This window comes from Scyliorhinus torazame, chromosome 3 (genome assembly GCF_047496885.1).
Source record: "Scyliorhinus torazame isolate Kashiwa2021f chromosome 3, sScyTor2.1, whole genome shotgun sequence".
NCBI classification, from domain to species: Eukaryota; Metazoa; Chordata; class Chondrichthyes; order Carcharhiniformes; family Scyliorhinidae; genus Scyliorhinus; species Scyliorhinus torazame.
In genome coordinates, this window is record NC_092709.1 from 236,269,931 (window position 1) to 236,284,136 (window position 14,206).

At 47.7% G+C, this 14,206-nt stretch overlaps 1 protein-coding gene across 1 annotated transcript in view; it reads left to right on the forward strand.

Moving 5' to 3' along the window:
* LOC140409585 (interleukin-6 receptor subunit beta-like) overlaps positions 1 to 14,206 on the forward strand; it is an 83,599-nt gene that overhangs the window by 44,022 nt on the left and 25,371 nt on the right. The window contains exons 9-10 of the mRNA XM_072497950.1: positions 3,978 to 4,191; positions 5,131 to 5,322. Coding sequence (XP_072354051.1) covers positions 3,978 to 4,191; positions 5,131 to 5,322 — 406 coding nt within the window. The remainder of the gene's footprint in view (positions 1 to 3,977; positions 4,192 to 5,130; positions 5,323 to 14,206) is intronic.

Below are 14,206 nucleotides of genomic sequence, written 5' to 3' on the forward strand. Positions count from 1 at the left end.
AAAGCATCATGCACGCTGCCAGGGTATTGGGCACACACGTGCATTATCTTCATGCGATGGTCGCAGACCACCTGAATGCTCATCGAGTAGTTTGCCTTCTTGTTCAGGAAAACATCCCTGTTATCCGAGGGTGGACGCATTCCGATGTGCACCCCATCAATCGCCCGCTGGACCATTGGCATCCCAGCCACGGAGGAGCATACTGCTGCCCAGTCAGCCTGGTGTGCGTGGTCCTCCGGAAAATTTATGTATCTGTCGGCGATGGCATGCAGGCGCGGTGACGGCCCGGATGCACTGGTGCGGGAAGATGCCTGCAAGATTCCAGACAGGTCCCCGCTCGGCGCCTGGAAGGACCCCGTGGTGAAGAAATTGAGGGCGACCGTGACCTTGGACCGTCACCGGGATAGCATGTCCTCCCCCCGTTCCACGTGGTGCCAGGTGCGCCATGAGGTGGCCTATATGTGCCACGGTCTCCCGACTCAATCGGAGTCTCCTCCTGCATGCCGTATCCGGAAGGTCCTGGAACGACATGCAGTCCCTGTACACTTGAGGCCACATGGGGCGCCTCCGGCGCCTTGGCACCACCACATGCTCCTGTTCCTCCCTTTGCGCCCCATCAGGAACCGAATCCTCGTCCTCTGCTTGCCCAACGATTTGGTGGTCATCGTACCCCTCCACCTCCTCCTGCACCTGTCAGGCGGGAGGGCCTGCAGCATGAGCGGCTCGCACTGGACCCTCTGCAGCCAGTCCCTCTGCTGCAGCCACCGCTCCAGCAGCTGCTCTGAGTCGCCTATGTCAGCGGCGCCGAATGGCTACCTGCAGGGCAGCCGCTCCCGCCACGGCGGCAAATATAGCTGGCTGGTGCGCATACATGCGAACTACACAAAGGCGGGGGGGGGGGGGGGGGGGGGGGGGGGGGGGGGGGGGAGACAACATGTTTAACGATGGCGCTTTGACACCTCGGCAGCCAGGGCCCATGGGTGCCACCGCTGCCTGGTTTCGCTGCAGACACGCATACAACCTTCATCCTGCCCACAGTATCCGTCCACCGCCCATTTCACTCCATCCCTTCTCGTTGCGGCGCTACTGGCCTCAGCCCATCTCCATGACCTGCACTTGGAAGCGTGTCTTCGCCACCGTCCTGCCATGGCAGGCCTGCTGGCATGTTACTCCCGCGGGTAACCTTGCCCGCCCTCACCCCCCGCCCCCACCGTCACAGCATGGCGGCATGATTTCCCCCAGCCCCTCCTCCTTGCCCCACTCCTTCTTCCACCCCCTCTTCCTTTCCCCACCTCCTCCTCCTTTCCCCACCCCCCTCCTCCTTCCTCACCCCCCCTCCTCCTTCCTCCTTCCTCCACCCTCTCCTCCTTTCCCCACCCCCTCCTCCTTTCCCCACTCCTTCCTCCACCCCCTGCTCCTTCCCCCCCCCCCCCCCGAGCATGGCGGCATCCTTCCCCTACCACCCCATGGTGGAATTTAAAATACAGATGGAGGGTGAGAAGGTAAAATCAAACACTAGTGTTTTGTGCTTAAACAAAGGAGATTACAATGGGATGAGAGGAGAACTAGCTAAGGTAGACTGGGAGCAAAGACTTTATGGTGAAACAGTTGAGGAACAGTGGAGAACCTTCCAAGCGATTTTTCACAGTGCTCAGCAAAGGTTTATACCAACAAAAAGGAAGGACGGTAGAAAGAGGGAAAATCGACCATGGATATCTAAGGAAATAAGGGAGAGTATCAAATTGAAGGAAAAAGCGTACAAGGTAGCAAAGATTAGTGGGAGACTAGAGGGCTGGAAAATCTTTAGGGGGCAACAGAAAGCTACTAAAAAAGCTACAATGAAGAGTAAGATAGATTCTGAGAGTAAACTTGCTCAGAATATAAAAATAGATAGTAAAAGTTTCTACAAATATATAAAACAAAAAAGAGTGGCTAAGGTAAATATTGGTCCTTGAGAGGATGAGAAGGGAGATTTAATAATGGGAGATGAAGAAATGGCTGAGGAACTGAACAGGTTTTCTGGGTCGGACTTCACAGTGGAAGCCACAAATAACATGCCAGTGACTGATGGAAATGAGGCTATGACAGGTGAGGACCTTGAGAGGATTGTTATCACTAAGGAGGTAGTGATGGGCCTACTTGTGACAATAAGCGATTTTCATTTCATTTCATTTCAAGCTAATGGGGTTAAAGGTAGACAAATCTCCTGGCCCTGATGGAATGCATCCCAGAGTGCTAAAAGAGATGGCTAGGGAAATTGCAAATGCACTAGTGATAATTTACCAAAATTCACTAGACACTGGGCTGGTCCCGGCGGATTGGAAATTAGCAAACGTGACACCACTGTTTAAAAAAGGAGGTAGGCAGAAAGTGGGTAATTATAGGCCAGTGAGCTTAACTTCAGTAGTAGGGAAGATGCTGGAATCTATCATCAAGGAAGAAATAGCGAGGCATCTGGATGGAAATTGTCCCATTGGGCAGACGCAGCATGGGTTCATAAAGGGCAGGTCGTGCCTAACTAATTTAGTGGAATTTTTTGAGGACATTACCAGTGCGGTAGATAACAGGGAGCCAATGGATGTGGTATATCTGGATATCCAGAAAGCCTTTGACAAGGTGCCACACAAAAGGTTGCTGCATAAGATAAAGATGCATGGCATTATGGGTAAAGTAGAAGCATGGATAGAGGTTTGGTTAATTCATAGAAAGCAAAGAGTGGGGATTAATGGGTGTTTCTCTGGTTGGCAATCAGTAGCTAGTGGTGTCCCTCAGGGATCAGTGTTGGGCCCACAATTGTTCACAAGTTACATAGATGATTTGGAGCTGAGGACCAAGGGCAATGTGTCCAAGTTTGCAGATGACACTAAGATGAGTGGTAAAGCAAAAAGTGCAGAGGATACTGGAAGTCTGCAGAGGGATTTGGATAGGCTAAGTGAATGGGCTAGGGTCTGGCAGCTGGAATACAATGTTGACAAATGTGAGGTTATCCATTTTGGTAGGAATAACAGCAAAAGGGATTATTAGTTAAATGAGAAAATATTAAAACATGCTGCTGTGCAGAGAGACCTGGGTGTGCTAGTTCATGAGTCGCAAAAGTTGGTTTACAGGTGCAACAGGTGATTAAGAAGGCAAATGGAATGTTGTCCTTCATTGCTAGAGGGATGGAGTTTAAGACTAGGGAGGTTCTGCTGCAATTGTATAAGGTGTTAGTGAGGCCACACATGGAATATTGTGTTCAGTTTTGGTCTCCTTACTTGAGAAAGGACGTACTGGCACTGGAGGGTGTGCAGAGGGGATTCACTAGGTTAATCCCAGAGCTGAAGGGGTTGGATTACGAGGAGAGGTTGCGTAGACTGGGACTGTACTCGTTGGAACTTAGAAGGATGCGGGGGGAACTTATAGAAACATATAAAATTATGAAGGGAATAGATAGGTTAGATGTGGGCAGGTTGTTTCCACTGGTGGGTGAAAGCAGAACCAGTAGGCATAGCCTCAAAATACGGGGAAGTAGATTTAGGACTGAGTTTAGGAGGAACTTCTTCACCCAAAGGGTTGTGAATCTATGGAATTCCTTGCCCAATGAAGCGGTTGAGGCTCCTTCATTAAATGTTTTTAAGATAAAGATAGATAATTTTTTGAAGAATAAAGGGATTAAGGGTTATGGTGTTCGGGCCGGAAAGTGGAGCTGAGTCCACAAAAGATCAGCCATGATCTAATTGAATGGTGGAGCAGGCTTGAGGGGCCAGATGGCCTACTCCTGCTCCTAGTTCTTATGTTCTTATGACACCAACTTGAACTCCTGGTATTCATGGCCCTTTTTTGCCCTGCTGCCAGTGCTTCCATGTCTTCCCTGTGTCTTAGTCTGCCTGTATCGGACTCTATAATACTTTTAATTTATCTGATGCTTATTCATTCAACAGATGTACAGATTAAATAAAAATATACTATTTAAATATAATTTAAATTTAAACACGCAGGAACTAAGCACATCTGATGCTAATGGAATCATTTTAGGATACCAACTGCAGATAAAAGAAAGGAAAAGTCAGACAGTAGCATGGATCAACAGTATGGATCTAGAGTATAGTCGTGTTCTTTCTGGAGAATCCTACATGATAACGATTGCTGCCTACAACTCAGTTGGGAACTCCCCTGAGTCTAAGCTGATAGTGCCCCCAGCAAATCCAGAAGGTAGGTGTAACAAATAAAAGACGCCAATTGATGATTCCATTTATAAAGGGAGTGTAAAGTTGTGCAATACTGACTAAACATTGTCAGAGATTAATCTCCACTCTGTGCTACAATTAGTTTAGTGCCCCTGGATGACTTGATAGCTGTCCATTCATTTCTGTTGAAATGTGCCTGAGAAATGGGAACAGGTTTGACTTCTGATTTCTGTCACGGCAGCACTTCTCGAAAGTCTGATGGGGGAGGGCACAGGTGGGTGGGGCGGGTGGTGGTGCTGGGTTACCAGAAGGACCCTAAAGGTGTCTTTGTCTTTTCTGTGGGGTTCAGGCCTTGATCCCAGTCTGAACGTCCCTGGGGTCCTTACGACTGCTCGCGGGCCTGTGATGTTGGGTCTGATCAGCTATCCTCCGGAGGTCATGTGCCCTTTGAAAGCCTAAGGCTTGGGAACTCCTTAAGTGAGGAGTCCCTGCCATGACCCATTTCTGATGACCTTGTAGGCCTAGATACAGGCTCCAACTTCACTGAACCATTCCAGAAGCTCGAGGACACAGGCCGGGACCAGGCATAATCAGATCCAGCTGACTCTGGCCAAAATTATTGCAGGAAAGTAATAAATTATTTAAATGAGGCATTGGGAGGAACATAAATCCAGTGTGGATGTACAAGCAATTGTTCAAATGTCAACTTGGCTCTCCCCGTGTCTGCGTGGGTTTCCTCCGGGTGCTCTGGTTTCCTCCCACAAGACCCAAAAGGCGTGCTGTTAGGTGAATTGGACATTCTGAATTCTCCCTGTATGTACCTGAACCGGCACCGAAATGTGGTGACTAGGGGCTTTTCACAGTAACTTCATTGCGGTGTTAATGTAAACCTACTTGGGACAATAAAGATTATTATTATAATTAAGATAATTTTCTAATGTTAAATGTGTTTGTTTGATTATAGAACTCCCACCTGTACTACAGGTTCACGCTGCCCCACATAATGAGCAATTGATGGTGGAATGGAAGGCTCCAAACACAACTGTAAATAGATACATAGTTGAATGGTGTGTGGCAGAGTCAGACAGTAATCAGTGCAGTGGGCCTGTGCACTGGATGAATGAACCCAATTCGACTGAGAAAGCGTTTGTAGATGGTGAGTAGTTATCGTAAAACATAAGAACAGAGGATATAGAAGCAGAAGTATGCCATTCGGCCCCTCGAACCTGCTCCGCCATTAAATAAGATCATGGTTGATCTGTTTGTGTTTTATATTCCTCATTCCCACCAACCCCCGATAACCTTTGATAGAATCTATCTACCTCCACATGAAAAATATTCTATTACCCCACCTCCACTGCCTTCTGAGGCGGAGAGTTCCAAAGTCAGACAACTATCTGAGAGACAATAATTCCCATATGTGTCCTAAAAGGGCATCTCCTAATTTTAAAAACAGTGTCTGAGTTCTGGACTCACCCACAAGAGTAAAAAGAATCAAGCGTTTGAAAGTGATGGCTTGCTGGAATTACAAGAGTTCAAAGTGCACTTTCCTACTTGGAAAACTTTGTTGAAACATCTGCTGGCTGGAGCTGTTTGGGACCATCAGCGAAAGAGTCCCCGAAGACCACAATGCAGCCCAGCACAGGCGAACTCAGGGAGGCCACCTCCCCCCCTTTTTAAAAAATATTTTTATTGAGGCATTTTGTATATACATTGAACACAGCCAAAATCAGAATGAGAACAAACAAGAAACCTCATAACAAATAAATAAAGAACACCAAACTGCCCTATCCTCCGTGCCGCCCCCTTCCACCCAACCTGCCTCCCCCATTTTAACCCCCTTACCTGCCCCTCCCCCTCTCCGCTGATATCTTAACTGCCCTTGAAGAAGTCGATAAACGGTTTCCAGCTCCGGGCAAACCCATCCACTGATCCTCGAAAGGTGAACTTAATTTTGTCGAGCCGAAGGTACTCCGCCAGGTCACTCACCCACACCCCCGGCTTTTAGGGCCCCGAGTCCCTCCATTCCAACAAGATCCGTCTCCGGGTTGCCTGGGAGGCAAAGGTCAAGACATCGGCCTCTCTCACCCCCTGGACTCCCAGATCTTCCGACACTCCGTAAATCGCCACTTCTGGGCTCGGGGCCACCTTCACCTTCAGCACCTCAGACATAACGTAAATGAACCCCCGCCAGAATCCCTCCAGCTTCAGACACGTCCAAAACATGTGGACATGGCTCACGGACCCCCCATCCCACGCACTGCCCACACCTGTTCTCTACCCCCTCATCCTGGCCACCGTCATATGCACCCTGTGAACTATCTTAAACCGAATAAGGCTTGGCACATAATGAGGCTGTATTCACCCTCCTCAAAGCCTCCAGCCACAACCCAGCCTCCATTTCCACCCCCAACTCCTCCTCCCACTTCTGTTTAACTTCTCCTACCAGGGTTCCCTCCCAGTCCATCAACTCCTTGTAAATCTCGGACACCTTATCCTCACCCACTCCTGCTTTTGATACTACCTTATCCTGGAGCCCGTGGGGCGGCAGATCGGGAAAGGACAGCACCTGCTTCCTCGCATAATCCTGCACCTGCAAGAACTGGAACCCGTTCCCACTGGACAGCTCGTACTCCTCCAATTCCATTAAACCTGAAAAGCTGCCGAACAAAATGTTCCCAAACCACTCAATCCCCACCATCACCACCCCCAAATCCTAGCCTCTAAGCCCCCTGGTGCAAATCTATGATTCCCACAGATCGGTGCCCACACTGAGGCGCCCTCTAACCTCCGATGCTGCCTCCACTGTCCCCACACCCGCAGTGCCGCCGCCACCACTGGGCTCGTGGAGTACTTGGTTGGCGAGAACTGCAGAGGCGCCATCAAATTGTGCCCTCACAAGAAGCTGCCTTCATCCGCTCCGATACCCACCCCTCCCTTACCAAACACTTCCTAACCATGGCTATATTCACCGGCCAGTAGTAGTTCACTATGTTTGGCAAAACCAGCCCGCTCGCCCAGCGCCCCCTCTCCAGCAGCACCTTCTTTACCCTTGGAGATTTCCTCGCCCACACAAACCCCAAAATCAGAGCATTAATTTTCCTGAAGTAAACTTTGGAATAAAGATCAGGAGGTTCTGAAAAACAAATAAGAGCCTCGGGGGTACCGTCATTTTCACTGACTGCACCCGTCCCGCCAGTGATAACGGTAGCCGTCCCACCTCTTGAAATCCCCCCTCATCTTTTCCACCAACCGCTCCAAATTCAATTGATGTAGTTGATCCCATCTCCGCGCCACCTGGATGCCCAGAGACCTAAATCTCACCCCCACCACTTTAAATGGCAGCTCACCCAAACTCCTCTCCTGTGGAGTGGGAAGATCTCAATCTTCCCCATGTTTAGCTTAAATCCGGAAAACCGTCTAAATTCCCCTAAAATATTCATGATATCCCCCAAGGCCTCCCAGTGGATCCGATATGTAAAGCAGCAGATTGTCCACATATAACGAGACCCTGTGCTCCAACCCCGCCCCCGCACTATCTCTCTCCAACTCCTTGACATTCTAGGCGCCATTGCCAGTGGCTCTATTGCCAAGGCAAAAAGCAATGGGGAGAGTGGGCACCCCTGCCTTGTCCCAGGTTTGGCCCGCAGTACCCCAAACTCACCCGATTCATCGTTGCACTCGCTACCAGCGCCCTGGACAGCAATCGGATCAGTCCTTGAGCCCTTGCCCGAACCCGAACCGTCCCAGCACTTCCCTCAGATACTCCCACCACCCAGTTGAATGCCCTCTCTATGTCCATGGCGACCGCCACCTCCACCTCCTGTCTCTCCAGGGACATCATTGATGCGTTTAACAACTGCCTAACATTAACCGACAAATGTCTCCACTTTACGAACCGTGTCTGGTCCTCCCCTATCACCCCCGGGACACAGTCCTCAATCTGCGAGGTCAAGATTGTCGCCAGCAGTTTGGCATTCACATTCAGCAGTGATATCGGACGGTAGGACCCGCACTGCTCTTGGACTTTATCCTTCTTCATAATTAAGGATATCGTAGCCTGCGATAAATCAGGGGGAAGCTCCCCCCTGTCCCTCGCCTCATTATATGGCCTTACAAGCAGGGGTCCCCGATCCCCAGAGAACTTCTTGCAGAATTCCACTGGGAACCCATCCGGGCCCGGGGCCTTCCCTGCCTGCATCGCCCCCATGCCCTCCATTACGTCCACCAATGGGGTCCCCCAGCCCCTCTACCAGGTCCTCCTCTACCTTGGGGAACTCAAACCCGTCTAGGAATCGCCACATTCCCTCTCCCCCGGCCAGGGCTCCGATGCATAGAGCCTCTTATATAATTCCTCAAATTTAACCCCACCGGGTTGAAGTTTAAAAACTCACTACTATTCTTAGAATTCCCCCTCTACCAAGAAGGGCCGACATTCTAAATGGTGAACAGGGATTCTCACTCCCTGACTCCTGTGCAGCCTTAGGTGGGTGCTATTCAGGTCAAACTATGTTTTCAAGTTATCCCCCGGTATAACCCATACCTTCACAGAGAATTTTACCTACTTACCACTTAGTAGCATCGAAACCTGGGTCCTACGTTGTTAAGTAAGTAAAGTAGGCTTTGTAATAACCACTGTTTCAGGTGAAAACGTTTAAGTTATTTTATTGTTATATTTTTTCTTTTAAAAGATGCAATCCCTATCTTTACAGAAAAGTAAAAAGACCTTGCTTCTGGATTCTCCTGGTTGGTTGAAGAGACCTTCAGGTCCACCTTGACAATCACTCTTCTTTAGCTTTTGGTCTTCCTCAGATGTATTCGCTGTTCTGCTCGGTTGCTATGCTCTATCTTTCCCATGTACCGAGCTGTGAGAGCTGGCTCTGAGCTGACTCTGAGCTGACTCTGCCTCCTCTTCAAATTCTGGTCTTCCTTAGATGTATTAGCTGATTTAGCTCGGCTGCTTTGCTCTGTCCCTTTCCCATGACCGAGCTGACTGTAAGCTGACTCTTCTTGCTTCTCTTGTTCCTTCTCTGCTTCTCTACCCCTTTCTCAGGGTTTATGTATCTTTCTAAGTTATTTATTTTTTACGACTTTATTGTAAAGTAACTTTTATTTCACTTGGATTGTAAAAGGTACCTTAAATCTAAATTTTTCTAACACGACGAAGTATTCATTTTGAGCATGACCTCAGCTCATAGATCTGATTACATTGTTTCCTTTGTGATGTTCAAAAATGCTTTGATTTCAAAGGTGGTGTGACTTTTGATTCCTGTCATTTCTATAGTTTTATTATTATCAAATTGTGTCCCCAGCTCATAATTTTGACTTTGATTTGGATCTAATTTGTGTTCTCGTAGACACGTTGTCTCCAGCTTTCCAGATTCACCTGAGTTTCAACCTAAAATTGTCACCTAATTCAACTGAACCTCATCCATTCTTTTCCATCTGCTGACCGAACTTCAAAAGGAGGTGCAAAACATTGCTTTTAGCTGTATACTAAAATTCACTCGATTGTGACTTGAAAGACCTGCTTGTTTCGTTTGCTAAGCCTGTTTGACCAAGGCTATCTGCATTTTACAATCCTCTCCTGGCAGCTGCTGTTAACCCTTCGTGGGATTTTCCCCTACATTCTCTAATGTTTCTTAAATCAGGTATTGCCAGACTTCCATGTTTCATAAGAACATAAGAACTAGGAACAGGAGTAGGCCATCTGGCCCCTCGAGCCTGCTCCGCCATTTAATGAGATCATGGCTGATCTTTGTGGACTCAGCTCCACTCTCCGGCCCGTACACCATATCCCCGAATCCCTTTATTCTTTAGAAAGGTATCTATCTTTTTCTTTAAAACGTTTAAAGAAGGAGCCTCAACTGCTTCACTGGGCAAGGAATTCCAGAGATTCACAACCCTTTGGGTGAAGAGGTTCCTCCTAAACTCTGTCCTAAATCTACTTCCCCTTATTTTGAGGCTATGCCCCCTAGTTCTGCTTTCCCCGACCAGTGGAAACAACCTGCCCGCACCTATCCTATCTATTCCCTTCATAATTTTATATGTTTCAATAAGATCCCCCAGCATAATTCTAAACTCCAATGAGTACAGTCCCAGTCTACTCAACCTCTCGTCATAATCTAATCCCATTTGCCTTCTTAATCACCTGTTGCACCTGTAAACCAACTTTTTGCGACTCATGAACTAGCACACCCAGGTCTCTCTGCACAGCAGCATGTTTTAATATTTTATCATTTAAATAATAATCCCTTTTGCTATTATTCCTATCAAAATGAATAACCTCACATTTGTCAACATTGTATTCCATCTGCCAGACCCTAACCGATCCACTTAGCCAATTGAAATCCCTCTGCAGACTTCCAGTATCCTCTGCACTTTTTGCTTTACCACTCATCTTAGTGTCGTCTGCAAACTTGGACACATTGTCCTTGGTCCCCAACTCCAAATCATCAATGTAAATTGTGAACAATTGTGGGCCTAACACTGATCCCTGAGGGACACCACGAGCTACTGATTGCCAACCAGAGAAACACCCATTAATCCCCACTCTTTGCTTTCTATTAATTAACCAATCCTCTATCCATGCTACTACTTTCCCCTTAATGCCATGCATCTTTATCTTATGCAGCAACCTTTGGTGTGGCACCTTGTCAAAGACTTTCTGGAAATCCAGATATACCACATCCATTGGCTCCCCGTTATCTACCGCACTGGTAATGTCCTCAAAAAATTCCACTAAATTAGTTAGGCACGACCTGCCCTTTATGAACCCATGCTGTGTCTGTACAATTTCCATCCAGATGCCTCGTTATTTCTTCCTTGATGATAGATTACAGCATCTTCCCTACTACCGAAGTTAAGCTCACTGGTCTATAATTACCCGCTTTCTGCCTAACTCCTTTTTTAAACAGTGGTGCCACGTTTGCTAATTTCCAATCCGCCGGGACCACCCCAGAGTCTAGTGAATTTTGGTAAATTATCACTTGTGCATTTGCAATTTCCCTAGCCATCTCTTTTAGCACTCTGGGATGCATTCCATCAGGGCCAGGTGACGTGTCTACCTTTAGCCCCATTAGCTTGCCCATCACTACCTCCTTAGTGATAACAAAACTCTCAAGGTCCTCATCTGTCATAGCCTCATTTCTATCAGTCACTGGCATGTTATTTGTGTTTTCCACTGTGAAGACCAACCCAAAAAACCTGTTCAGTTCCTCAGCCATTTCCTCATCTCCTATTATTAAATCTCCCTTCTCATCCTCTAAAGGACCAATATTTACCTTAGCCACTCTTTTTTGTTTTATATATTTGTAGAAACTTTTACTATCTCTTTTTATATTCTGAGTAAGTTTACTCTCATAATCTATCTTATTCTTCTTTATAGCTTTTTTAGTAGCTTTCTGTTGCCCCCTAAAGATTTCCCAGTCCTCCAGTCTCCCACTAATATTTGCCACTTTGTATGCTTTTTCCTTCAATTTGATACCCTCCCTTATTTCCTTAGATATCCATGGTCAATTTTTCCTCTTTCTACCGTCCTTCCTTTTTGTTGGTATAAACCTTTGCTGAGCACTGTGAAAAATCGCTTGGAAGGTTCTCCACTGTTCCTCAACTGTTTCACCATAAAGTCTTTGCTCCCAGTCTACCTTAGCTAGTTCTTCTCTCATCCCATTGCAAACAGTATCCAAAGCGGTATATCTGATTTGCAGGGAGATGACCGCAGGGGACACCTGCACTGCCTTCCTTAGATTTTTGATTGACAAAGGAATCGAGGGACAGAAAAGTGGAATTAAGACCACAATCAGATCAGCAAAGACTTTATCGAACGCCGGGGCTGACACCAGGACTGAATGGCCAACTCATGCCCCTAATTCTTGGGTCCTTGCATTGTGTTGACGGCAAGAATGGATCCTGGGACCACGCTGACTTTCTGGGGTTTGAGCCATTAGAATCAATTGGAGTGGCTCTCTGGCCTCAGTGGGAGGTAAGGAGAAAGGTTAAGGCAGATTTATTAGGCCAGTTTTAGTGTAGCGTTGCAGGCAATCTCTGAGCAAAGGGCCTTTATGTTTACAATTGATAATCTTGATGATTTGCATCAGCCTTCTAAAATTAAAATTGCCCTGGAACATCAGTATCAATACTGCACAGGACAAATAGGTACCTCATGGCACCCTGCATTGCACTAGACACATGGCGGGAAATATACCATGTGACACATTCTCAACATATGCGTAGTTATAAGATGTTCTCACACATTGAGGTGGATGTAGAGTGGTCTAGAAAAATGTATCTTACTAGAAAATAATACAAGGGGCCGAACTCTCCCAAAATATTTCGAAGTGTGGTCTCTGGTGGAAATGAGCTATGATTCCCATCAGCAAGATCAGCGCGATCCAGATCACAATTCACACACACATAGAAATTTATTTGGAGCCAGGGATGATTCACATTGTGGTTCCTGAAGAAGTCAGCAAGGCCAGATACTCAGAGATCAGGATACCCAATGTCCCGATCTCAGAATACCCCTTCAGCCCTCCACCCAATCACTGGCAAGGCACCTCCCACCCAATCAGGACCCCCTTCAGGCCCCACACCATGACACTGTCAATCAGGCACTGCCCCTGGCATCCCTGGCAGTGCCAATCTGTTACTGCCAGATTGGCACCACCAGCATGCCGGGGCAGTGCCAGGGCATTGTCCAGCCATGTCTTTGACCACCCAAGAGCTACAAAGGTCACTGAGCACTCTGGCGTCGTCATCACGCCTACCCAGTGAATCCAACAGTGGCTGCGAGATGGTCCTCATTGAAGAACCTTTGCACTTCAATGTCTGGGTGGTGTCCGCTGCTTCTCTGATGGAAAGGCTCTTCCAGCGCTGGCATGCTGTTCAAGCATCAGAGGTTGAAAAAGATCCAGTCTTTAAAAAAGCAGTCAGAGAGCCTGGGGTGGGATTCTCCGAGCCTCCGTGCCGAAATTGGGCTCGGTGCAGGGGTGGAGAATGGGCGTCAGACCCGCCATCAGGTCCAACACTGTTCCCGCGAGCCACCAATTACGCATGCATGGTCGACGTGGCGCCGGTCGGCGGCCATTGAAGAGGCCCCCGCGACGATTCTCCGCTGACACCTAGCCAAGTTTCAGGAGGCACTTCAGAACCAAGAAAATGCCTGTATGAAAATTTATAGTTAGAAACATCACCTGCTCAAAAGAGGAAGCACTTTGAGTTAATGGACTGTGAAGGGCAATAAAAGCAAAAAAAAGCTAATCCCGCCTTTGAAATAGTCTGGACCAGTTAATCAAGGGGCTTGTAAAAGGTAATCGACCTTAAAATTGAATGAAAAAAATACAGTTCAAAACTTTTAAGCTTCTCAGCAAGCTCAGAGGCTTCAGAAAGCTAAAGGGGAATGAAATTGTCTCTGAAAGAAGCACAACAAAAGTTTCCAAAACATCAAAGGGAAGTCTTTTACCTTCATCTGACAGATCTTTGAAATTGACACGCTGAAATAGAATTTAAAGGTTTTCAAGGCTACAGAGGGAAGACTTGCCACATGCCCCCATCCTGAGAAAAACCTCCAACCTGAGCCCCTCTAGACCAACCTGAGTCAATCCCTACCTCTACCTCCCCTGAAGGCCCCCCCCCCCCCCCCCCCACCACCCGAGAGGTAAGCGTAGAGAGGGTACTCACCCCCTTGCTCCACCTTGCTTCCCCTTCTCGGTGTTCATGGCAACAGGAACGGCTCTAGGTACCAGTAGTGATTCGCAGCCAGGTGACTTGGACGGTGTCTAACTGCAGCTACTGACTAACTGCATTTCGGAGCTGGAGCTGAGGGTGGATTCACTGTGGAACATCCGCAATGCTGAACAGGTCGTGGCTAGCACTTCAGTAAGGTGGTCAAACCACAGGTAGGGATTAAGCAGGCAGAGAGGGCATGCGTGACCATGAGGAAGAGTAGAGGTAGGCAGGTAGTGTAGGGGTCCCTTGTGGCCATCCACTTTTCTAACAAATATACCGTTTTGGATACTGTTGGGGGGAAATGATTGTAC